This window comes from Acipenser ruthenus, chromosome 20 (assembly GCF_902713425.1).
Source record: "Acipenser ruthenus chromosome 20, fAciRut3.2 maternal haplotype, whole genome shotgun sequence".
In the NCBI taxonomy this organism is placed as follows: Eukaryota; Metazoa; Chordata; class Actinopteri; order Acipenseriformes; family Acipenseridae; genus Acipenser; species Acipenser ruthenus.
The window spans coordinates 28,788,541-28,814,306 of NC_081208.1; the positions used below are offsets into that span (position 1 = coordinate 28,788,541).

At 41.2% G+C, this 25,766-nt stretch overlaps 2 protein-coding genes across 2 annotated transcripts; both read left to right on the forward strand.

Annotated features, from left to right (window-relative positions):
* The first annotated feature begins 1,948 nt into the window (after window positions 1-1,948).
* Window positions 1,949-13,609, forward strand: LOC117425474 (receptor-interacting serine/threonine-protein kinase 2-like). Its single transcript, XM_058993811.1, has 12 exons — window positions 1,949-2,294; window positions 3,551-3,724; window positions 5,590-5,743; window positions 6,050-6,205; window positions 6,539-6,687; window positions 7,360-7,409; window positions 8,183-8,344; window positions 8,619-8,704; window positions 9,190-9,258; window positions 9,696-9,864; window positions 10,114-10,278; window positions 11,716-13,609. Exons 2-12 carry the CDS (start codon window positions 3,567-3,569, stop codon window positions 11,988-11,990), a joined length of 1,593 nt encoding a protein of 530 aa, XP_058849794.1. The 5' UTR covers window positions 1,949-2,294; window positions 3,551-3,566; the 3' UTR covers window positions 11,991-13,609.
* A 996-nt stretch (window positions 13,610-14,605) lies between these two features.
* LOC117425922 (Y+L amino acid transporter 2) lies at window positions 14,606-25,320 on the forward strand. Its single transcript, XM_034043240.3, has 10 exons — window positions 14,606-14,819; window positions 17,478-18,055; window positions 19,717-19,842; window positions 20,124-20,268; window positions 20,729-20,852; window positions 21,172-21,275; window positions 21,662-21,758; window positions 22,121-22,270; window positions 22,737-22,920; window positions 23,700-25,320. The coding sequence occupies exons 2-10, from the start codon at window positions 17,518-17,520 to the stop codon at window positions 23,888-23,890; spliced, it is 1,659 nt and encodes a 552-aa protein (XP_033899131.2). The 5' UTR covers window positions 14,606-14,819; window positions 17,478-17,517; the 3' UTR covers window positions 23,891-25,320.
* The last annotated feature ends 446 nt before the right edge of the window (window positions 25,321-25,766 follow it).

The following is a 25,766-nucleotide window of genomic DNA, read 5'->3' on the forward strand; positions in this document are numbered from 1 at the left end:
CACTGAGAGTGTAGATCTGCACTCAGAATGTATAATATCACTGAGTGTAGATCTGCACTCAGAATGTATAATATCACTGAGTGTAGATCTGCACTCAGAATGTATAATATCACTGAGAGTGTAGATCTGCACTCACAATGTGTAATATCACTGAGAGTGTAGATCTGCACTCAGAATGTATAATATCACTGAGAGTGTAGATCTGCACTCAGAATGTATAATATCACTGAGTGTAGATCTGCACTCAGAATGTGTAATATCACTGAGAGTGTAGATCTGCACTCAGAATGTATAATATCACTGAGTGTAGATCTGCACTCAGAATGTATAATATCACTGAGTGTAGATCTGCACTCACTGTTTTGTATTTCACGTTTAGTGTTCTGTGCTGTCTGTTTGTTGGTTTTTTTTCGTGAGTTTTTGTAAAACCTTTTATTTTGACAAGTGTGTTTTTGTTAGTGTTTGTATCGTTCTATTTGTGTCTGTCTGTAATTAAAACTGCGCATTTAACCTTGCAGCTTTCTGTGTCTGAGTCTTTCTCCTTGCAAATACCATCTGGGCTAGGACACAACCTTGTCACAGAAGGGTATATTTAGTTGGATTTTAAGTGGATATAATTGATCAAATTACTGACATCATATGCAGTATCATGTGTAATTCAACACACATACTTGCCACATTTAAATACGGTAGTCTGGTTATAGGGTTCGATAAGATCTCAGATTCTCAGTTTGTATTTCAAACAGTTTTTGGTACAGTATGTTATATACAAGAAGTGCTGTATGACATGAATTGCCGGTGTGAACTGTTGAACCAAGCCCTGAAAAAAAGGCGATTCTGTAACAGGTGGTTTCAGATTTTCTATCAGGTTTGACAGGTTTCGACATTCGAAACTTGGTTCAAAAATACATGTTGCATAAAGAATAAATCCAGTTCATCCTCTCACGATACAGTTTCTTAGGAGCGCATCTATGCAGGAGTAGGCCGCCTCAGCGACATTCCCACAACACCCTTTGGTGTTAACTATTTGAGTGCCGGAATCATTTGGAGTCTCTCCGCTTCCTCAAGCGTTTCATTTGAATTTGTTCTGTGGTACGTCTTGATTATTGAGTGTTGGTTTTGGTATTCCATATTTCTTTGATACGGTTCTGTTGCCATTTCCTTTGTTGCAGTTATTGACCAGTGTTTTTTTTTTTTTTTTTTTCTGAAACGTGAATCCAACTAATCTGCTGTGCTGCCAAAACTGTTCTTCAACAGATGCTGGAAATAATGACCTCTTTTTCTGGCTATTAACTCTATAAAACATCTTAATTACGTGTAATGATTTTCAATCAATGAATATGTCATTCTGGTTATTAATTTTGCATTGTAATACTCTACTGACCTGTAACACCTGTAAGTCGTCTTGGAAGGTTGGCGGACAAATAAATAAATAATAAAAAATAATAATATATATTTTAATTCGTTTTATTACATTTTACAGAGGTTTAATGTAAAGGTGCTAATACTGTAGTGTTTATTTATTTTTATTTTTTACTTTATAAAGATGGTTAAACTACCAAAAATGGTGTGTTTTGGTCTTTGTGGTATTAATTAGTGGCTCATGTCCACACATGCTTGTATTTAACATGTTTTTCTTGAATTATCTTAAATTAAGAGTAGGGTGCTGGGCGCTGTAATTAAAATGTAATCTCAGTGTTGCTCACAGACAGTCGTAATGGTACTGCGAGATTTCTCTACCCATCACTGCAGTTCTGCATCATCAAACACTTTCCATATTTGTATACGATCTTAAAATTCAAACCAAAAGAACATCGTTATAACTGGAGCTTCAACATTTCTGGAAATAGTGAAATAATTATATTTACTCTGAAGTGAGCAATTCCACTTTACAGAAAAAAAAAATATATTTATTGTCCATGGATTGCTTCCATTCTACCACAATGTATTAACAATCGGAAACCAGTTCTGTTGAAGAGAAACCTAAAACCGGTTAATTTTCAGAATTAAATTCCTATACGGTAACTAATTAGAGATCGCAAACCAGCCCAGGCGACAGCTTGACACCCACACCCCACACACACACACAAACACACACACACAGAGAAAGGGGAATTCTGAACGGAATGCGACAGCCAATGAGAGACAGGGTAAACACCGTGGATCATCAGAGTGGAATGTGCGCTTGCTTGTTTTTTCTTCAAACTGAAAGCGAAGCAGCAAGTGGATGAAGTAAATTTCCATCCCTGTTGAGTGTGGCTGAGGTACCGTTTAAGAAGAAAGAAGCCTGAAAGGTAAAAGATAAAGCGCTCTTCAGGGAAGCGCGTCTCATCATGACTGCAGATGTGAACGTTAGTTACACTATTGAGTCTCTTCTAGGGTTTCGTAATTTTTACTTGTTTATAATTATTTAAAAATAATAAAATAAATATATTTTCGTCACGACGTCTTTAATATATAATTAATTGGACGGTTTTTACTTATTAAGGCTGGGACCAAATCAAAACTTTGACAACCCGCTAATCGCATAAAACTGTATTTAATAGCGTTTTAATTTTATGAGTACAAGAAGTAAGATACTTGCAAAAAATAAAAAATAAAAAGATTGTTGTCAAAGTTTTGATTTGGTCCCAGTCTGTGTAGCTGCTTCTGAGGTCACATGTGGCTTGCGTATAGCTGTCCTGTTAAAAAAAAAACAACAACTCGTGATTCTGTGGGACAGGAGGGGTTGGGACTTTCTCAACCGCTGTGCAGTCTTACTAGTTAAAAAAAAAAAAAAAAAAAAAAAAAAAAAACCTTTCACTTTAACACTTTGATTTATTTGAAAGTATCAACAAAAAACGGTGATATGTAGACAGGCTTCAAGTTAATGAACTTTTCCATCGTGAAAAAAAGTTCTTAGCCACGGATGACATACGATGCCACAAAAAACTGATTTAATATAAATTGTCTTTTTTATTTTTTATTACTCCCTGGTAGCTGTGCTTGTTTTTATAACAAATATTATTTGTTTATTGTTCAATTCTTCCTGTATGTTGCCTGCATATATATATATATATATATATATATATATATATATATATATATATATATATATATATATATATATATTAATGTTTAAAAATGTACTGTATATTTTTAATACCGGTAATACATACAAAAACTACCGTCAGATCTTTTATATATCTCTATATATCAGCTGGAGCTGCATGACACATTACATAGTCCCATTACAGAGATGGGAAAAAGATTCCTAGTTTCATCCATTCCAGTTTTTACTACGAGCTTGATTTAGTCACAGTGTGTATAGGTATAACAAGCTCGAGTGTGTCTTATTAAACTCACAGTAAAATCAGCAATGGATCGAGCTAAGCAATAAGTCTAATTTCTATCCCTGCATTGAAATAGTCAGGTTGATGGTGCACTTAAAGGGGGAGATCTGATTAATCTGTTATAAAAATGATCATTGGGCCCTGTAATCAGATTTCTAACATAACCGTTGCAGCGCTGACCTTTCATTTGAAATTCAACTCCTCTGACGTCTTTCCAGGTCCTGTCAATGTAGGATGGCCCAGCCCTGCAATGTGCTGTCGATCCCCAGCCTGGATGTGGAGAACCTTACCCTGATCAGAGCCAGCTCCGGGGCCTGTCTGAGAGGTCAGCTCAGAGGTCATGGCCGTCAGGTTTCCATTAAAGTGCTGACCGTCCGACCCACTACAGAGAGGTGAGGCATTTCATGTTTTCGATCTGTTTTTTTTCCATAAGAATTTACTCTTATAAAAGTTTCCCATTGCAAAAAAATTGCAAAATGTAATAAAGCATAGTAAAAGTATGGTAAAGCATGTAAAGCCCAGAGAGGCATACTGTGGCAAACTATGGTAAATGCATAGTATAACCATGGGAAAAGCATGGGGAAACTAAATACTGTGCCAAAAATCCCACCAGACTAGCACTTCTTTGTACAGTACAGAGACAGTTTCAGGGACTGGCGAGTGTATTACTGGGTGTGTTTTGTAGATCTTTCAGTGTGGTCGCATTTTTTTATTGATTTATTTCTCGCCTTATCTACAGGGAAGCAATCTGGTGCCAAATTCAATATTATGCTCCCTTTACGGTAAATAGTTAAAACAGATTTCAGTAAAACCGCAGAGCATGTTATCAATGCTTTCAATAGGTACGTAGCATACCTAGTGTGTCATTGACCCCTGTTTATTGCAAACATACAGACAGCAGCCTTTTATAACTGACATTCCTAAAAGCAGCTTGTACCTTCTAATCATAGTGTAACAGTTCAGACTTCCTCACACCGGACGCGATGCGACAAGTGGACGTGTCGTACGACACACCGCACCACAACAAAAAAAATAAACATGTATTTTTGATGCGAGCCGTTCACACTGCCTGCAATGCGACGGGTGACACTGAAGCGATGCGAAAAAAAATAGTACCCGGAGTCTATTTTTGTGATTTTTGTTGCGTGGCAGCTAGGAAACTGACCAATGAGGAACAGCTTCCCTTGCGCGCCTTCACTAAACAATGGCGTGTAAGGTAGTGAAAGGTAGTGTCGCAGCGAAAGTACCATTTTGTCACAGGACCAATCGTATTGCGTCCAGTGTGTGGAGACACACATGGTATGGGCAGCAGTGTGGAGTGGTGGTTAGTGCTCTGGACTCTTGACCGGAGGCTTGTGGGTTCAATCCCAGATGGAGGACACTGCTGCTGTACCCTTGAGCAAGGTACTTTACCTAGATTGCTCCAGTAAAAACCCAACTGTATAAATGGGTAATTGTATGTAAAAATAATGTGTAAAAAATAATGTAATTGTATGTAAAAATAATGTGATATCTTGTAACAATTGTAAGTTGCCCTGGATAAGGGCGTCTGCTAAGAAATAAATAATAATAATACTTCCAATGTGTTAGAATTGTTCTTGTTTAAAATCACTTTGTATATATTTTTTCTGTGTCTGTCATCGCATCCTGGATACTTTTGAAAACTCAGATGTTTGACCCCTACGGCTTCTATTAAGCTCTCACACCTGTCCTGTATTTGTACAGCTGGTACATCAGAGTGTAACCATTAACCTGTCCCTCCCTGCAACACTCTGCCCCTAGTGGATGTAAGAAAGACCACTTTTGTTCTAAGTGGAATTTCTCACTGATGTATTTCTGAGATCCACAGTGTTGCAGAGGGGCAGGTTATTCATTACACTCTGGTGTACCAGCTGAACTTAGAGAGAAAATGTGCTTGAGAGCCCTATAGAGGCCACAGGGATGATGTAAACTTGGGAGTTTTAAAAAAGTCACAAGGATTTGATGACTGAAACAGAAAATGATACCAAATTAATCCAAACAAGAAGAATGAATTGGTCACCAAATACAATCACCAAACTAAATAACAAACAAGTATAGACATTTAATTAAGGGCCTTGAGGTTTTTTTTCTCCTTTTAGACAAAAAATAACAGTAACTTTGATTTGCAGTAAATAGCCTTGGGAATCTGCCTCAGTGTTATATTTTCTACCCAGTGTTTTTCTGCCTCAGTGTTTCGTGAAGTTATATTTTCTACCCAGTGTGTTTCTGTCCACAGCGACTGGACTGAGCGCCTCAAGGAGATCGCACTGGTGTGCCGGGTCCGATCGGACCGGGTCATGGTTCCTCTCGGGATCTATCGCTCCAATCTCTTCCTGGGCTTGGTCTCCGACTGGATGGGCGGTGGCTCTCTACGCTCCCTCTTGTATGAGGTAATGCTCTTGAAATGCATTTTAGAAAATAGGTGGATTCCCCAGTAGCATATTTTGTACAGCATAAAAAAATTATAATAAAAAACGAATTGTAAAGCTGCCATAGAAAAGGAACGTTTTATTGATGTAGCTTTTCAAGCCTATTCAGTCTTTTATAATACTGCTAATAATAAACAAATATAAAATAAGTACTGATATAGTGATGATATTTCCCTGCGTTTGCCATTTTATCTCATGTACAATGTGTGTTGGGGTTTAAAATGTTTTCCTACCCATAACAATACCATTTTTGTTTTATATTTTTAGTGCCAGCTGTTTCCGGAGTTGCCCTTGCCACTGCTCCTCAGAATTCTATTGGATGTTGCTGAAGGGGTGTGTCACCTGCACAGCCTGACTCCTCCTCTTCTTCACGAGGCCCTTAAGTCTAGCAACGTCCTGCTCGACACGCAGAACCGGGCTAAGGTAAGAGTACCAGGACAGTGAAACTACAGAACAACATGGGCCTTATTGATTTGATCTAAACCGCTGGTTTTCAATTCCATTTCCTATCTTTTGCTTGAACCAGAATCGATTTAAAATCCCTGTCTATTCTGCATCTGTGCATTTGTAGACCAAGTTAGTCAAGAGACATATCTAACTGCGCATAGATCCGATCGTGGATGTTGAAATGACCAGTGTATGTAAATATCTTCTTTTTCCCCCGCTCAGAATGGAAACCGACCGGGCTTCTTTTGAGCATGTACAAACAGATTTAACTAAACAAATAACCAGCGCTCTCATTCCCTCGTTGTTTAGGTGTGCGACTATGGGCTGTCTCAGTGGAGAGCCTGGACTCTGCAGTCAGTCCCTGCAGACTACAGTGGTCTGTGCAGCGGAGACCTGGCCTATTTATCACCAGAGACCTTGCGAGGCGAGGCACCGTCTGCAAAGGGAGACGTATACAGGTGAGTCTTGAATATTCAGGCATGGTATTCTAGAGACGCTCCTTAAACAGGAATAATACAGGCATTACTAACTGCTGTGTGCATGATGTGAGCACAAGACACACTGAAAGTACCCAGTCTAGTTTCCTTCTTGAGGGAAAGCAGTTGGACTGTGTATATTTTATTCAAGGTGAAATCGGCCATGGCTGTTAATCTGTGAAACCAAGTTCCAAGCCACAAGGTGGCTTCGTGTTCCCTCAGCTCAAGAGCAGTATTCTGAATATTTGTGAGCAGAATCATCAACATTGAATTACTCCTCCTGTTGTAAACTCTGAACAGAAAACAGGCAGCTGGACACACGCAGAGTTCAGGAACAGAGTCCCCAGTGTATGTATGAAGAATCCAGACGACACAACAGCTCCCTGTAAAGTATATACCTTCAACATAGCCCTCTTTTGCGACTGTAATGTATCCTACAGTATCCATATAAACCTTTTAAAAGATAGTTTAGTTAGTGTTCTCCACTACCTTTTGTATATGCATATCTATGTCGATATATATTTTTTTGCCCCAAAAGTTGGTTCCTGACAACTTGAGGAGCACATTGCAGTAAGAAATTGAATTAAATGTGTGATGCCATCCAGCTATAAAGTGTAGAATACACTGTAATGTCTCAACCCTCTTCCTCTGCAGTTTTGCCATGCTCATGTGGGAGACCCTCAGCAGGAGAAGGCCGTATCAAGGTATGAGGTGAAACCCAGAATTCAGCCTCGGAACACAAGGCTGAAGGGATCTCCAAAACACCAACCTTTTTTTTTTTATCCTGAATTGAACATTGTTCATCTTCATTCTAAAAAGAGTACCTGTAATAAAAGGGCCAGTTATATTTGAATGAGGAGAAACACAATATTAAAGAATGTTATAAAGACAAAGGCAGGCATAGGAGCCCCCCCCACCCCGGCAAGAAATAGCAGCGGGTTGTAGTTTCAGGCAGTTTCAGGTGTGTTTTTTGGGAGGCAGCAATGGAAAAAAGTCTCGCTGCTCTGGAGGATTTTTTAGGGGTTTTTCTTTTTCTCTTCCTCTGAACCGTGCTACACTGTAATGTGCTGAAGCAAGCCCTTTGTACAGCACTGTCAGAGTGTGTGGGAGGGAAGAGGCCAGTACTGGAGCCGGCTGCCAGCCCCCCCATGTCATCTGAGCTGTGACTGAGAGCTGGTCAGAGCTAGACATCTCAACCCGCTTCCCCTCCCCAGACACAGCTGCATCTGTTCACTCTTCACTTCCTTCATTTGTGTTAGCTCTTTGTTGTCAAGCTGCAGATTCATGTTACAGGGACTGTACAGCAAATTACTCACTTGTTTTGTTTTTTTTTGTTTCATTATATGACTTCAGAATGAGTATACTCAATACGTTTTATTACCTCAGAAAATGCTAAGTAAATTTGTATGTGTCATGCTGAATGACAGAGCAAAAGTGAATCATAAGTCACGACTGTGCTTGTTTTTGTTCTCTGTAGATATTGGGCAGCCCCAGGATCTGGTCTCATCAGTCCAGAGCGGAGCGCGCCCCGATACTGGGGAGGAGTTTATACCTGTTGCTGTGCCACAGCGAAACTCCCTGATCCAGCTGATGACACAGTGCTGGCACCCTGATCCACACACCAGACCTCAGATCAGAGGTAAGGGCGCATCTCGGTTTACCTGCTGCCTTTATATAAGGAGATTGCTACATCTTGCATTTCAGGCATTCAAGTTGTATCTCCGTGCTATAGTTGTTATATTGGTTACATATGTTAATTTCAGTGATGTAATGAATAAACAGCAGGAAGACGTTACCATTTGTTTCAGTACAGCCCAATGCCTTTATTTGTAAAGGTCTGATTAGGGTTGGGTTTTTTTTTGTGATGATGAATCGTCCATGATAGACTGTAATGAGGGTTTCTCCTACCCCAGATTGTGTCCTGGAGCTGCGCAGAGTTGTGGAGACGTTTCACCCTGACACACTTTCACAGGCTGCCCTCCTGCTGAAAGAAATGAAGGTAAAGAAGACAGAGCAGACTTGCTGGACAAAACAGCTTGTTTATACAGCTTTAAAATGAGTCCCTAATCCAGACTCAATCCCAATCCAAACTCAAGTTGTTCCCTTTACTCAAATACAGTGTACCAAACTCAGGCAAGCGGGTTGTATACTACAGTACAAAAACGTTTACGAAATGAAGTGGGTTCGAGATAAAGATTTAATGAATGCAGTGCCTCAGGACGAAAACAAGATTTACATCAGAATGCCGACAGATGCTGTTATCAGTTTGGACGCTCACAGGTAGCTCCTAGCCTTCTGCAGAGGAGACAGGAACCCAGAGGGTTATATGTTCACTCGCAAATCTGTCCTATTGGAAAATAAGCTTGCACAGTTAACATTCTAGTTGTGTTGTAAGAGCAATACCCTGGCATATGAACCTTAGACAAGAGTGTAGTATTGTATTCAGTCAGGCTACAAAACATTTTATTTTTTATTTTCCCCCAGGAGAGGGCGGTAGAGGGCTGCAAGGACCAGCTGATCCATACGCTGCAGATCGAGATCAACAACCTGGAGGTCAGTACTGAGATCCTGTTCCAGCAGGAGATGGGTTTGGCGTATGATGCATTGTGACATGTTTTCATAATTATAGCCTGCATACCTTGCTCTGTAGGTCCTTATCTCATTTAACAAGTCCCTGCTTGTCTGTTAACAACAGCAGTATATTTAAAAGGTATTATAAGTGTAAACCAGTTGTCTTGCTATGGTTTTCTAATAACAATAAATGGGATCCACACTAGTGCAGCCCTATTAATGTATATCAGCGTACAAGTCCTATTATTAGGTTGCATTACCAGTGTGCCACACTGTAGATTCAAGTTATGGAATTTATTAACACTGCAGTGGAAAATATAGGGTGTTACCAGAAATATTTCAATGCAGTTAACACCTTGATGCCTGGACTGAGCTTAGGACTTCTATTTGATGAGCTTTACTACTGTTGCTGTTGACAGATTTCCAGTCGGAATCCCAAGAATGCCGGAAACAAGTCTGTTCCCATGGAAACAGTACAGATGTTGAAATCTGCACCAGTGGGCCCTGACCCGCGCAGGACAAGCCCCAAAACTCCCCCAGTCCCTCAGATGGGGCGAGGCGTTCCCATGGAGGCTGCGTCCCAGAGAGGTGAGGACTGATACGCCACTGTCACCTCTTTTCACAGAACACCAAACAGCCCGTATGCTGGACTTCCTTCCCCAAGGTAGCACTAGGTAGCACACAACAAGTATTTGTGGTATACAGTATTATAACACTGGCCTGGCAGATTTTGTGGTTGACTACTAACATTGCTTACTGCGCTGGAGAATGTTTGATGTCCTCTCTCCATGATCCTATCTGTAGAGGTTTCAGCTTGCTGTGTTTTTGCCTCCCCAGAGAGCTGTAGCTTTTCCAGTTCTCTACCCAGCAAGCCAGCCTTCCTCAGAGGTGATGGAGGGGAGCAACAGAGCAGCCCAGACAGGTGCTGTCCTGGGCAGAGCCCTCCACCCCCACCCCTGCACCAAACAGACTCCTTCAGCCAACCTGATCAATGCACACTGGGTAAGGGGTCTGATTACTGGCAATCCATCTGGAATAACCATAACCCTATATAGATAATGTGAGAAACAGCGAATTTAGGACTAGATTGTCAAAACTCTCCAGTAAAGTTTCCAAACCACATCTAAACCTCTCTCGGATGCTTTTGAGTAATCTTAAAAAATAAGTAGCGGGGTTCCGAAAAATATAGCGTCCCCACGTGTTGCTACAACTTTTTAAATAACGTGCCTGTAATTTCTTTTCATTGTTAACATCCTGATAACTTTTTACACATAACTTTAAAGTCTGTTTCAAAGCTCTTTTCAAAATGCCCGCTCTAGTGCACTGATAGTGTAAGGATTGTTGCTCACATTGTCAAACAGGCAACACAGCAAGAACGATCCATGATGTGGTACGGAACAGGAAAGCCAGAGCACTTGTTATGTTTTTTTTTTTTTCTTTTTCGTTTTTTTATATCACACTTCCTGCAGTGATTTAGAAGACAGATCTCAAACCCCAGTGCACTAGAGCGGCCATTTAAATTTATGTGTAAAAGGTTGTCGGGATGTTAACAATGAAAAGAAAAATGACAGATACGTTATTAAGATGTTTCTTGTTTGTTCAGTTTTGTAAGTGGCGTTTCATCCTTTCAGAAAAAAAACGCAGCAAAGTAACATCTGGACCAAATAAGCTTTTGAGAATTTGTCCTTTTAATGTTACACAATAGTGTTAGCCAAAGCTTGATAATGTATGTTTTTCAAGATAAAGTACTGAAAACTTCACAAAGACCACATCTGCTTCCTGCTGGCCTCTCTACTGTAGCTGTGTACACCACCCTCTCTATCTACAGTATCAATGTCTCTTTGGCTTCCTCCTCTTCTATACTCTGTTTCCTCCCCTCCCACTGCTGCTTCATACAGGAGAGCTGTTTCCTGTGCTGTCTGTATATTCCTCCACTATCTCTTTGCAGCTTTTTCCAGCCCTCTCCCTCTCTGTGCCTGTTTCTGGGCTCTCTTGTGAATGAGACCTTGTCTCAGTGGGCAGTTCTGCTGATTAAATAAATAAATACATTGTGCTCAAACTGTCCCGTCTATCTGTGCCTCCCTCTTGTGGTGCTCATACAAAATACTACCTGTTAAACAAAATAGAGGAAGACTGCACCGCATTGATTAATATTTTAGATCGATGAAAAGGGGGATTCTCCCAAAGAAATAAGAATATGAATTTTATATATAGCTTTTAATTAAGTGTTTTTGATTATTTTTTTTGTATTTTGCATTGCGAACATGTACAATGAAACCAATCGACAAAAGATGTAAAGCTGTTATTGACCCATAATAACCACTGTCAAAGTTAGAAGATGCTTATAAGTAGCCCTACTTTACTGACTGTAAAAGAAGTATTATTGTGACTTATTTACTTTAATAAAAGCATAACAGCTGAACATGCTCTTCTCCGCAGCGTGGTTTCCAGAGAGGAGCTGCTGCCGGATCCTGCAGGACAGGCGGGGGTCCATCGTTCGGGGGATGACGGAGGGGAGGCTGAACTACGTGCTGGACAGGCTGCGTTCGCGGCAGGCGCTGGCCCGAGAGGACTACGAGTACATCACTGCTGCCCTGACGCTGGCGGCCCGCACTCGCTGCCTGCTGGACACCTGCCTGTGCCTGGGAGAAGGGACGGCTCAGCTGGTAGTGCAGGCCCTGGGCCTGGGCTCGTCCAGGGGTCTGTGCCAGTGAGAGGGTCGATGGGCTAGGTGATTGAAGTCGCAGGAGCAGGCTGTGTCGGGGAGGGGGGTGAATTGACCCTGGGATTCAAATGGAAATGCAATCGTGTGATATCCAAACTTGTGTTTGAAAGTTCTCATTTATAACTGTATAATGAAGCAGGGTTTGGAAGAAACCGTTTCAAATACATAATAATACAAGTGTTGTAATCTGTGCTGTAATTACAGCACACACGTTTACAGCAGACGTCAAGAGAAGACAAAGACGTGGGTCTGCTTGGGTTCACTTGTCAAAGTGTTTTGTTTTCACAGAATAGAACGTTTTTCTCATGGTAATATGTTTAAATGTATTTGTTAAACCATCACAGGTGAAGTAGTTTTTATAAAACGTTATACTTTGCTGAGTCGTGTATAGTAGTTATATCTACTGGCAAGGCTGCTTAGAGCCTCATCTCTTGAGTGTTTTGGTTCTGGTCTTTTCATGTTAATGACCATAGCCAAGGGTCAGGAGTTTTATAGTCATTAACTTAAAATGTAATAAATATTCAGCGTTGCTAAATTAAATTGTTAAATTGCTACTCGCCACACATCACATTGAATGAGGTCTCAGTTAGATTTAAAAAAAAAAAAAAGAGTTTTTATTATTTTCTCACCTGGATGAGAATTTATATTGAAACTCCTGCACTCTCCCTACTCACAAGACAGCAACTGTATACAACATTATTGAATATAATTCTATATCGTTTTGTAGTACTGGGTATTTGTATCTTGCATCAAGAGCAAAGGATCTGCTAGTATTGTTATATTAAGACAGATGCATGTGTTAGTTATTTATTAATGTTATTATAATCATTATTTTATATATATATATATATATATATATATATATATATATATATATATAGATCTAGCTAAACATACCACTCCACAGGCAACGTGGATGAGGGATACAGCAGACAGGTTTGTGTGGAAGAATCTTGGGGAGACCTTCATCCAGCAGGGGATTGAAAAAGGCTGAAATGTTGTTTAAACACTGGTCTGTATGTATCATTTTATAGCCTGTCCTGGTTTTCAAAATAGCAAAGAATATACAAGAAGACGGGGGGTGAGGAAGGGTTTTTTTTTTTACTTGATTTTTTTTACTTGATTTTGTGCATTTTGTGACAATTGTGAGTTTCTGTGTAAAAATAATAATAATAATAATAATAATAATAATAATAATAATAATAATAATAATTAAATATTTGAAAATGTTCATTGTGTGTTTTTTTTATTTTCCCCCCATGGTCACGTAGCCTTGCGAAATACACAATCTTGTCAATCACACAGTTCCCACAAACAAATGTGTGTGCGCTGCATGTTTAGCCAACATTATGAAAGAGCACAGAGAGGGAGCTGGACCCCGTTCCAATCAGGCAGGGTTATCAGGCCCGTGTGAACCGTGTGTAAAGTACTCCTGTGGAATTCTGCAGCACTGCAAAGCCTGTGCATTCTCAGAAGAACACATGAGCATCAGAGACTGTGAGTGCCTCGCTGGAATTAGCTGTTGCAATGCCTACCGGTAGTGAGTTGGCAACACCAGAATAACAGATATTTATTGTTCTTTTTAAATAATAAAGAATTGAAATGTGATCTATGATCTGTTTTGTTGCACCTCTGTTTTCATGAACTATGATCAATGTTGGGACATTTGGGAAACTGATCCAGCAATGGAAATAATTGTATTATAAAATAGTCGGTGTGGGGTATTAGCTACAAGGTCTGGACTTAAATTCTTTCTTGGACATGGTCATACAATGGCAGCCTCCCCCACCTGACTTAGTCTTCAGTGTTCATAAGTACAGGCTATAGGAGTCCCCCTCCCCCAACTCAACCACTCTATCGCCCTCTCTGCAGCCCAGCACTCATTATGGGAACCATTAACAGATATATTATTGTTTGCTAGCATAAGAAAAAAGTTAGGTGTGGTCCTGTCAATGTAAGTGCTCTGTTTTGTCAGTCATGCGAACACCTTAACATTCTAACACAAATAATCCGACTTTGCTGGGTAATTTGATTCTGCTGGAGAGTAACTAGGTTAGGTTTGTTTTTCATGTCTTTGTTTTAATGACAATAACATGCAGGTCTGCTAGAGCAATCATAATGACCATTGTTTTTTAATCCTATTTAAGTGTTGTTCATTAGAACACTGTGTAAATGCAGATTATGTGTACAATGTTGTGGGGTTTATTAGCAGGACTTTAACACTGCTGAGTTCTTTACTTGGAGTGTTCACAAGACTACTGCTATAATACCAACAGAGCCAATAGGTATTTTAGAAAGACTACTACTGTGTTACTGAGGGCGACAGGTGTATGTAGGCTACGTAAACAAGTGCATTTGGCATAATATTATAACTGGAGGTGGGTTTTAGATAGAGACTATTTTATGTTTAAACATCTAACCTTTGTTATATTATATATATATATTATTTCCCCCAGGACACCCTAAATAAACAACATAAATACTAGAATACAACACACACACACACACACACACTTTTAGAGAGAGAGAGAGAGAGAGAGAGAGAGAGAGAGAGAGAGAGAGAGAGTGCAATATACTTTAGCAGGAAAGATCTACAGTAAAAGCTATAAACACACCATAGGACAGAAGATATTGTCAGCCTCTGATGCAGCCGTCATGTGACAGGGTTCCAGAAGCCGGTACCATGTGATTATATTTGGGCTGGTTGCTACCTGAATCTGAGTGAGTGGAGAGAAGCAGTTGTATTTCAAGGTTTGGCTCTCGCAAGGAGGCGTTAACAGACCGTGAGGCTGCAGTATAGTGGAATTCCCAGAGAGAGGTAAGGTTTCTATATTCTGTATCCCAGATGGGATATTGTCGAAAATATATATTTTTAGAGAATCAAATTGAAAGACGACAAAGGGATGTTTTGGAACGTTGCGTCGTATCTTCTTGTATTATTGCCATTTCACCATTATCAGAATTAAGAAAAAAAATGATAATAGAGATGAGAAAAAAATCGTATTTTTTTTTTTTTTAATAATAAAAAAAGAACCAGTGCTGAATAATGAATGGTGCGGCTGTATTTAAATTAATAATAATTTTAACAGAGCTATCGAATGCCTCGATAGGGTGTCAGGTAACTCCTATTGATATTATAGTTGTACCGGCGTGTTTCTGTATTGTGTATACACTGTGCACACATTAGCAAACGCTACATTGTTGTACATCGTTTGTACAATTTAAAAATAACCCTCATTTTAATTTAGCGCGTAATTATAAGCAAAGAAACGGTTCGATTTTACCAATAAGCTGTCGCTACTTATTATTATTGTTATTGTTATTATTATTAATTAGTCGTCACTTGTAACATCTGCTTTTCAAAAAGGTGTTGACTAAAGTGTTAACTTTGTTGGGTTATGTGTGTTTGCTTTTTTTGTTTGTTTTGAATATACCAGAAGAAAAGCTTGACAAAGAAAAAGATGGGAGGCTGGTAGGAAGGAGGTTGTTTGTATTGCTGAGGGGGGGGGGGGGGGTGAGAGGGGAGGGGGGGGATGGGGATGAGGGGGGGGTGAGAGGGGAGGGGGGGGATGGGGATGAGGGGGGGGTGAGAGGGGAGGGGGGGGATGGGGATGAGGGGGGGATGAAAGGGGAGGGATGAGAGGGGAGGGGGGTGAGAGAGGAGGGGATGAGAGGGGAGAGGGGAGAGGGGAGAGGGGAGAGGGGAGAGGGGAGAGGGGAGAGGGGAGGGCAAACCAGGGTAAACTATGGTAAATGTGAAGCATAACCATGGGAAAAGCTTGGGAAAACTGCAAAAAATACTGTGGTCAACTTCATAATTATATAAAACTACCAAATTTGACTTTCTGCTCTTTTTTTATGGCATAAATGCTCAGGAAATAACCACCCAATCATGTGTCGTTGCATCTGGTCTCTTTAGGTCTGAGGTGTGAAAAATCGGGTCTCGAATCTAGGTTCGAGTTGGGGGAGTTAAGTTAACTGTTTATTGCAGCTGCCCTGGGGCCGTGCGTTTGTAAATAGAATGTGACTGGTTTCATATTTAGACATGTACGGGACAAAAACACGTTAACACACTCTGACTTTATCATATGTTACTGTCAGCCAGTTCAGATCAAAAAGCCCTTCCTCTCCACAGAAGTTGTTTCAGTAAATCTCCAGTAAAAGAAGGAGTATTCAGAGAAGTGTTGGAATGTTTTCCCAAGACTGACTGTTTGCTCCAATTAAGTTGAATAAACATCCTGCTAATGGTGTAATAAAGGGCTGGCTGCCGCAGTAGCATGCGCTGCACTGATAAAAGAATCCTCACACACAGTCTGAAAACACACAAACATTAAAAGGGAAATCCACAATGAATTAGGTTCCCTAACAACAAAAATACATCTTCCAACTAAATGTAAAACCATGTACCAAGCAGACCAGGCTATTGCTTTAAACTAAGGGTTCTGTAATTTTGGGTAGGCAAACCAACTGTCCAGAGGGGGTAGGCATTGATCTATTTCAGTTATAACAAATCACCATGGTGATGACCACAGTTTACTCCTGTGACCCATGGCTCGTGTTGCTAAGCAGGATAGGGATGTCTAAATCAGGATGAGCCTATGGAAACTCAGCATGCAGAATGACAGAGAGCTCCAGAGTTGCTGGCCTGCTGAGAACCAATGAGGGCAAGGGGAGAAGGCGAGGCAACTGGAGAGAAAAACACAAAAACAACTACAAGGCTTAAACTTATTCCCTATTGGCACTGTGCCAAATTACGAATTCTTTGTCCTTTTATGTAATGTCAAAGTTGTTTCAGCTATATTATAATATTCAGTCTGAATGTTTTTTTTTCTGATTTCTGCTTGTGGAGTACACACATGGACATACAATGGAAGAAGGAATATAATTGCCAGAAGGATTTCTATTTTAGTTCTAAGTAAACAGGAGCTTGGGACATTGCACAAAACAATGAGAATATTTGAAGGGACGTCAGAATAATGTTCGCTGAGAAGGCTGCAGGATAGAAAAACATTTCAAACATTCCTATGGTGGTTTGCATATTCGGTTAGCTGATTATGTGAATTAAAATGGAAGAAACACTGGGTAATAGTCAGGCAAAGCTAGCACAGTTTAGAATTTGAAAAAATACAACACGCATCATTATAAACAAAAAAAATACAATACCCCTAAAATCCGCTTCAGACATGCCAAACAGAATTTATCTGCAATCAGCTTTTATGTTAAAGGCAGAATTATTGCTTAATTCCGAGAGTGGTAAAATGACAAACATCAGCAGGAAAATATGAAAACATTAATAATAATGAACTAAAAGGCTGTGCTATGAAAATGTAACATGAGCTACATGGGATGTGTCACCAAGCAGGCCGCTGGCTAGCCCAAGAGGTTTTGATGATCAAACCTGACCAAACCTCTTTGTATTAGGGTTTGACATTAACGACTTATCAGTGTAACAAATTGTCATGAAATGCTCTTGTAGACCGACTTGATTGGAGGAGGAGTAGGAGGAAGAATTGAAGATGGCGGCCGGAGAGAGACAAGCAGAAACGTCCGACGGCATTGCCAGTGGTAGTTCGGGAGCACGTGAACCAAGCAAGCTCTTGAATGGAGACGCATCGCAGCAGCAGCAGCAAGGTGGCCAGCAGACCATGCAGCTGAAGAAGGAGATCTCTCTCCTGAATGGGATCAGTCTCATCGTGGGCAACATGATCGGCTCCGGGATCTTTGTGTCTCCCAAGGGGGTTCTGATCTACAGCGGTTCCTACGGGCTATCCCTGGTGATCTGGGTGATCGGGGGCATGTTCTCTGTGGTGGGGGCGCTGTGCTACGCTGAGCTGGGCACCACCATCACCAAGTCCGGGGCCAGCTACGCCTACATCCTGGAGTCCTTTGGGGGCTTCATCGCCTTCATCCGGCTGTGGACCTCGCTGCTCATCATCGAGCCTACCAGCCAGGCCGTCATTGCCATCACCTTCGCCAACTACCTGGTGCAGCCTCTATTCCCCACCTGCGAGCCGCCCTACTTGGCATCCAGACTCATTGCGGCTGCCTGCATCTGTGAGTACCCCTGTTGCTGCTTTTGTAGAACTGTGCTGTATCCCTCGGCTTGCTGTGGTGTCTTTTTGTGTATAAAGATGCTAAATAAACAAATAATAATTGCTGTGAGGCAGGTAAGCTAGATGGATTTGCATTGTGAAATTACAGCGGCTGGTAGGTTTTCAGTTCTATGTCATGGCAATACTGCTAAATCAGCTTGCATGAAGCATGTCCTTCAGTTGTTTCATTCATGCTGTTTCTTTTTCAGAAATATGACGAGACTGACCTATGCCCCAGATTTTACATCTCTAGTTTCAGCTTTAGACCTCTCCCTATTGTCTGCGTGCTGCAGAGGGACTCAAAACTTGAACTCCATGAACCCTGTGACTATGAGTTACCCGTAACTTCACCATCAGCCCTGGCACACGTGATGCATCTCATAAAACCTGGAAGAGACTAGAGACCACGCACGCATACACACACACACACACACACAGAGCTATGATTATATAGTGCAGTAGAAAAGTAACATGGGAGCGATTTCTTATAAATGTGTAAGACTGAGAAAATAAGATTGTTTGGTTGCATGTACATTATCTAACCCTCCCTGATTTGATTCTCTGTTTGACTCACTGTGTGAACTTAATGGGGCTAATTGCTTAGTTCAGGAATACCGCACAGAAGATCACTGTATTACCAGGCTCACTGCAAATGACTGCCGAGCACAGTTGTACCAAAGTCCAACTTTGCTTGGCATGGGGTACCCTCTTCCACAGCACCCCCTACTGGGAGAGGCACAGATGTTTTTAGAGTCGGTTTCAGATCTAAGGCTACAAAGGCTTGAACTTTTAAAGGGTCGAATTAAAAAAATGTCAGTTTTATTATTTAACAAAAACATTGATTTCAGACATTTATTCTACAGTATATCTGATCCATTATAAACCCATTCGATGAGATGCAGAAATCTATCTATATTTGAAAAAACCTTCAAAGTAAAATATTAAAAAACTAAATCGAGCCTACTTTTTCAGCGGAAATGTTTAAATGGAAAAAACAGTTTACGTGGAATGTTTAAAAACCTTTAATTCATCCACCCTAACGCACTGCTGAATGCGGCTGTCAAGAATGTTTTGCTGTGAGCAAAAACATTCCTGCCAGTGTGTGAATGTTGCTTCTGGATAGCATACATCACCACAGCATTAGCAGTATTGCAACATCTGTTCTGCAGGAGTGAAGTGTTCTTAGAATGTCTGCAAATACACATTGATGAATAGATATTAGCTTTCCCTCACAACCTCAATAACATAGCAGCTGTACAAACCTGTCTGACCTGTCAGGTTAGCCGTTTTCGTTTCAATAAGTGTTCTGTCCCTAATAGTCATTTAACATTCATATAAATTCAAACAATAGAACTAAATTTAAAATGCATTAAAAGTTTTAGGACGCAATAAAAAAAAACCCCAAAAAACAGATACTTTGTCATGATTATGACATATCCTTCAACATTAATTCATAACACGAAGACACACTCCCCACCAAATTAAGATCGACGTTTTAGTTTCACTGTGCCAAGTGTTAATGCAGTGTACTGTTTCTACATGATAATATTCGTATCGGTGTGAAAGGTGAACACGCTGGTTAGTAAAGCTTTGCTCTTCCACTGTTACTCTCTGCCTTTGCAGGTCTGTTAACCTTCATCAACTCCGCCTATGTGAAATGGGGCACCAGAGTTCAGGACGTGTTCACCTACGCCAAGGTGATCGCGCTGATTGTCATCATTATCACAGGCCTCGTCAAGCTGTGCCAGGGTAAGTGTAATCTCCCTCCTCATCCATTCATTTAGAATTGCAAACCTGCAAAACTGAATGGTCACTTTGCACAAAGCCTTTCTCACATTTTAGTTTTAAAAATACACTCGGTGAGGAAAGGCAAGCGATTGCGGAACAGGTTACTGCTGCTCGCTGGGTTTCGTTTTGAGAAAGTGGATAGTGTGTGTGAGTGTGTGGTCGTGAGAGGGTGTTGAAATACTGAGGTGGAAGGGCAGGAGTGCCCTGTGGTGCTGACCCCAGCGGTTGTCTCCTCTGGGCAGGGCACACACAGCACTTTGAGTCCTCCTTCGAAGGCTCGTCCTGGAACCCCGGGGACATCGCCCTAGCCCTCTACTCCGCTCTCTTCTCTTACTCCGGCTGGGATACTCTCAACTTCGTCACAGAGGAGATCAAGAACCCTGAGAGGTACGGTGCCGAGGCCTGTCTGGATGTATTGTTGAATCTGTCTGTCTGTCTGTCTGCCTCTCTGCAGTAAGGCATTTCACCTAGCATAGACTTTTCCATTATGCAGAGATGTTTCCCACTTAACACTCCAAGGCTCGGAGTGAACTTGAGATATTTAAATAGAAACATGTTGAGGTGTTTACTCAGTGATTTAACATTCAAGTGCTCAGTAAAAATGAGTGATCCAAGCAAATTTCGGTCACTGTATCTTGTCTATAAAGCGCGACTGCTAAAAATGTAAACGTTTTTCGACCTCTAAAATCCCTGGCCACTCGGATTTGAGACGATTCCTTTATCAACACTGACTCTGCCAGCTCGCCGAGACGTCCTCGCTCTGCACACGCTCAATCCCAACCTCTCAGTTCCGTAGTCCTGGAGTTTTTCTGTTTTTTTTTTTTAAGGCTTTTCTTTCCCTGCTCAGGAACCTGCCCCTGTCCATCGCGATCTCCATGCCGGTGGTGACTTTCATTTACATCCTGACCAATGTGGCTTACTATGCAGTGCTGGACATGAATGCCATCCTCGCGAGTGACGCGGTCGCCGTGGTGAGAAGGCTGCTTATTTAAATCCCGAGTTAGGTTGCTCCAGTGGCAAGTTAACATCACCATTTTTTAAAGAAATGAAAGGCATGGCAACCCTGCTACTTCCCTGCTAATTTTTTTTAACAGCCTTTGCATCCTTCTTAGTGCAGACTTTGCTCTGGAGCAAAAACTTCAGACATAACACGTGTGTTTTCTCCTAATTTTCATTTTAATAGTAAAACAGTATTTAGCTGGATCTGTATGTGCAATTTGAGTGAGTCTGCTCTGTGTATGCACTGCATTTGAGAAGGTGAAGCCCCTTCTCCCCCTCCTCTTTCCCCAGACCTTCGCTGACCAGACCCTGGGTGTGATGAGATGGTCCATCCCCATCGCTGTGGCCCTCTCCTGCTACGGCGGGTTGAACGCATCCATCATCGCCGCCTCCAGGTGGGTCTGTTTGGCTGTTTAGATCGCTCTGTCCTGCACTGCGGTCACTCCTGTTCTGTGTCACTGTGTTGTAACTTACCCTGACCCTGTAAGTATTTCATCCATAACTATAAAACACTCAATGGTAGTTGTATGTCGTAATACTAAAATAAACTTTTATAAAATTCAGTAAATTTTTTTTTTGGACTGTCTCTCTTTTAGCCAGTGTCTCGTATTGAGAAAGAATTGTAGTAGAACTGGTTGTGAGTGATTTTAAGTATTACTACAGATCCTGAATGTTTTTCCGTGCCTCTGGCCACCCATCACCTTTTTCTTTTACGTATGCAAAGCATGGATGGGGAGGCAGGTTGATATGAAATTGATGTATTGTTGTTGTTTGCTGGCAGGCTGTTTTTCGTGGGGTCACGTGAAGGCCATCTCCCGGACGCCCTGTCCATGATCCATGTGGAACGCTTCACTCCCATCCCCGCGCTCCTCTTCAACGTGAGTGTGCCCTCCTGACCCTCCCCATCCCTCCAGATCTATCTGCATGTTTAACCTGCAATCTGCAACTGACCTAATGGGACCCAAATCAATTGATTTGAATTACAGTTCCTGTAATTCACACAGAAACCAATGCATGGTCCCATATGTTTTTTGTCAAAATGTCAGTCTAAAAGGTTTAATTTAATACTGTACATGTGTCTGTTTTTTTATGTGTGCATGGTCATTATGCATTGTTGCACTGCTCTTTTTCATGTCTGAAGTGTTTCGTGGTCCAGTTACAGTATAGTGCTCCCTCCAGTGGCGAATGGTAAAAAGTTCCTCCCTGGTTGTGTAATTGACTTTGCTTGATGTGTTCACAGTGCGGCATGGCCCTAATATACCTGGCTGTGGAGGATGTCTTCCAGCTCATTAACTACTACAGCTTCAGTTACTGGTTCTTCGTGGGGCTGTCGATAGCTGGACAGATCTACCTGCGCTGGAAGGAGCCCGACAGATACAGACCACTCAAGGTTGGAGATGGTTATGACTTCAGGACAATCCATCTTTAAAAGCATTTATTAAGCCAACAATATCTGTGCAGCCTTAAACAAAACCGCCTTGTGCATGTATAGCATAGTTTGGTATGTCCTGACAAAGAAGGAAGCTACTGAAAAACATGTTGTAAGCTGATCACGGCTTGCTCAGGTACTTTTTATTAAACGTTGTTTTAAGATAAAGCTTTTAATCTGACTTTCACGTTAGTGATGATCTATGACCACGTGGAGTTTAGCATTGTTAATACAAAGTCTGCATAATGAGAGCTATACATTCATGTGTTTGCTTGAGGTAAAAATAAGTAAAATAAATAAATAAATTTTAAAAAACAAGCATTTTAGCTAATGCATTCAACATTGGAAGTATTTGGATGTGTGTGAGCCTGGCAGTGAAAGTGGGCCAGTCTCTGCACACTTTAACCATTGTTGTCTCTCCCTGCAGCTGAGCCTGTTCTTCCCCATCGTGTTCTGCCTGTGCTCAGTCTTCCTGGTGGCAGTGCCCCTCTACAGCGACACCCTCAGCTCCCTCATCGGGATCGCCATCGCCCTCTCGGGGGTGCCCGTCTACCTGCTGGGAATCCACCTGCCCGAGTCCAAGCGCCCGCCCTGCATCGGCAAGCTGCTGGGTAGGTACCCCTCCGGCTCTCGGCAGAGAGCTCCTGTTTATCAAGCTGGATCACACAGGAAGGGTGGGGAGCTGTACATTGCAACTCTGTGTAAGGGGGGGGGGGTCAGTGGAAATGGAGAAGCACCTGTAATTAATGTACCAAGACTTCCAAAAAGGGAAACAGCTCAGAGAAATGTAAGAAACTTAAAGCAGTAATTTTCCATTTTTAAAGCAGACCGCAGTATTTTAAGGTATTTGTAGATAGTTGTAACTTCCACAATCCCACTTGGCTTGTCCCCTCACTTTGCAAGCGATTTATCAATTGGCCAAATTCGTTACAAGTTCTGGCCTGTTTTGAATGTTTTTATATCAGAGGACCAGAGGTTGCTTATTAAAATTACACTTAGGTATTTGTTTTATTTATTAACTAGAAATAAACACAGGTATATAATTCAAGGCATTTCAAGTGTTAGGTTGTTTACTACTCGTTGTAACATTTTGATTTTTTTTTTTTTTTTTTTTGCCTTTTTGAAATAATTTAGTAGTTTGCACATCAGCCTCGATGCTAATTTCTGTTGCGCGTTTACTGTTGGCCAAAATGTTACGTTTCCGAAAAAAAAAATGTGGACAAAGTGTAGCTGCTGTTTGCCAGTGTACAGTCAACCCTGCTTCTAAGAAACATTTTGTTAAATGATTTCTTTACATCCAGATCATGCAAACTGTTTGAAATGGTTCTCTCTAATACAGGTGTGCATGGACTGGGTTTCAGCGTCTTTCTTTGTGTTTCCCTCCCGACAGCTGCCCTGACCCGAATCACACAGCTGATCTGTTTCTGTGTGCTCACGGAGATGGACGTCAGTGAACAGGACAAGATACCCTACCCCCATCCCAGTGCCTCTCAATCCGGGGGGCTGGGGGAAGGATTGGGGAAGCCGGCACAGTCCCCAGACACTAAACGCCAAACTGAAGAAACACACAAGGACAGATAGAATCCATTAGGAAGGTTCCATGTAGACTCCTGAACCCTGCTTTCATTTAAGGTGGGGACTTAAGACTTGAACCACTGGCAGGAGTCGCACTACTTGAGGTTATTAACTTCTTACCTGCAGACAGGTGTTTTAAACACTGGGCCTGACTTCAAACCACTCTGCTCAATGTCTTCCAATCCACAACGTGGCACTGCAGCTTTCAGTCGTGCTCTTTACAAACAGGAGTAGTCAGAACTTCTACATTCCACATGGTGCTCCAGTTGTCACTCACATACGCTACTTGCCACACTCCAGTCCAAAAGGAACTTTGGGATCATTTGGTGGGAAACAACAAAAAAAAAATATCATGTTGCACCTACGTCAAGTCTACTGGTGATGTTGGGGGTGGGGTCACTGAGCCACTTTTTAACCCCACCACTTTTAAATACTCGATTTTGTAGAAACTGTTTTGGGATTTCAAGAAATAAGTCCTCGCTGCACGAAGGCTCTCCGAGAGATTTGATTTTATATAATAGATATAGATATTGATATAGATATACAATCTGACACACAGAACTGATGGAATAAGGATGGGTGTTCTTGGGAAGGATGGTCGTACCTTATATATTTGTATATATAATCTTTTTTTTTTTTCTGTGCGCAGCATATTTAAGCGTTAGATGATTTACAGAATGTACTGTAAGGGTTTTGAAACCTGACGGGACAATTGCCAGGGGAAGATGTACTGTACCTCACATCAGTCTTCCACTGTGAAGTACCAGCACCTTTATTTTTTGATTGTTAGTGTATGAATATGTAGGAAATGTGAATTAACTGTAACGGGGGGGACTGGGTATTGCCTTATTTGTGTGTGTGCGTTAGTTAAACATGACAGCCCTGTATGTTCCACAGTGAAATGTTTGCATTGTTACTTGTTCTTTTAAAAACTATTTGATGCAATAGAAAGCTCTCCACTGCGTGGGTCGAAGCAGACTAACCTTGAGCAGATGCTTCCTCGATTCTCCTGGAACTCCAAAGAGATGGTTTGATTTCTATTTCCATGGATGGGGTTTCACCTCTATTCAAGACCAAAGTCAATTAAGTCACATTAAACTGAGAGACACACTGTTCCAATTATTGACACACAGGTTAAGCAGGCAAACTGCCATTTGTGCAAATGAGTTGCTGGCTATAAGCAGTGTCATTTGCTGTTAAATTGTTAAAAATATATATATATATTTCTGAAGTTATGGATGGTTAAGGAATGAATGGTTCTACTTTCACATGGTCTGTCTAACAGAGTAGTATTCAAGGGTTAAATCCGTTTTCTTAATTCTTGTTATCTCTGGCTCGATCATTCCTGGTTGAAGCAGCATGCAGCAGTTTGGCTGTAGTGTTGTTTTGATAATAGAAGTGGGAGCAGTAATGTTAATAAAGCTAGGTAAGATAAAGCAGTGGTTATTACTCATTTAAGATAGCTTGCACCTATCCAGTTTGTGTCGCTGTTATCAAGCGGTGTAGGTGCTAGCAAGCTGGTTACTTCGGCATTGATCTGCCTTTACTGAAGGATCGAGTGTACAGAAATACTTGGAGATGATATATCTATCATATAATAATAAATACAGGAAGCCACAACATTGATGAATATCTTCATTAAAAATATATATTTACAGTCCAGGTTTTACCACAATGAAAAAAATCTATACAATATAGCTATCTGTTCAGAAAAAAAAAAAAAAAGCTTCCGGAGCAACAGGCCACTAATTTGCGTGCACTTTGCAGAATGACCCCTCCCCTACCTACAGAGGAGTGCGGTTCCCCCTCCTATCTATCAGAATGCAGTCTTTGTGCCCTGCAGGAGTAAGCACTCACCTAGTTATCAACGGGGCCTGAGGTA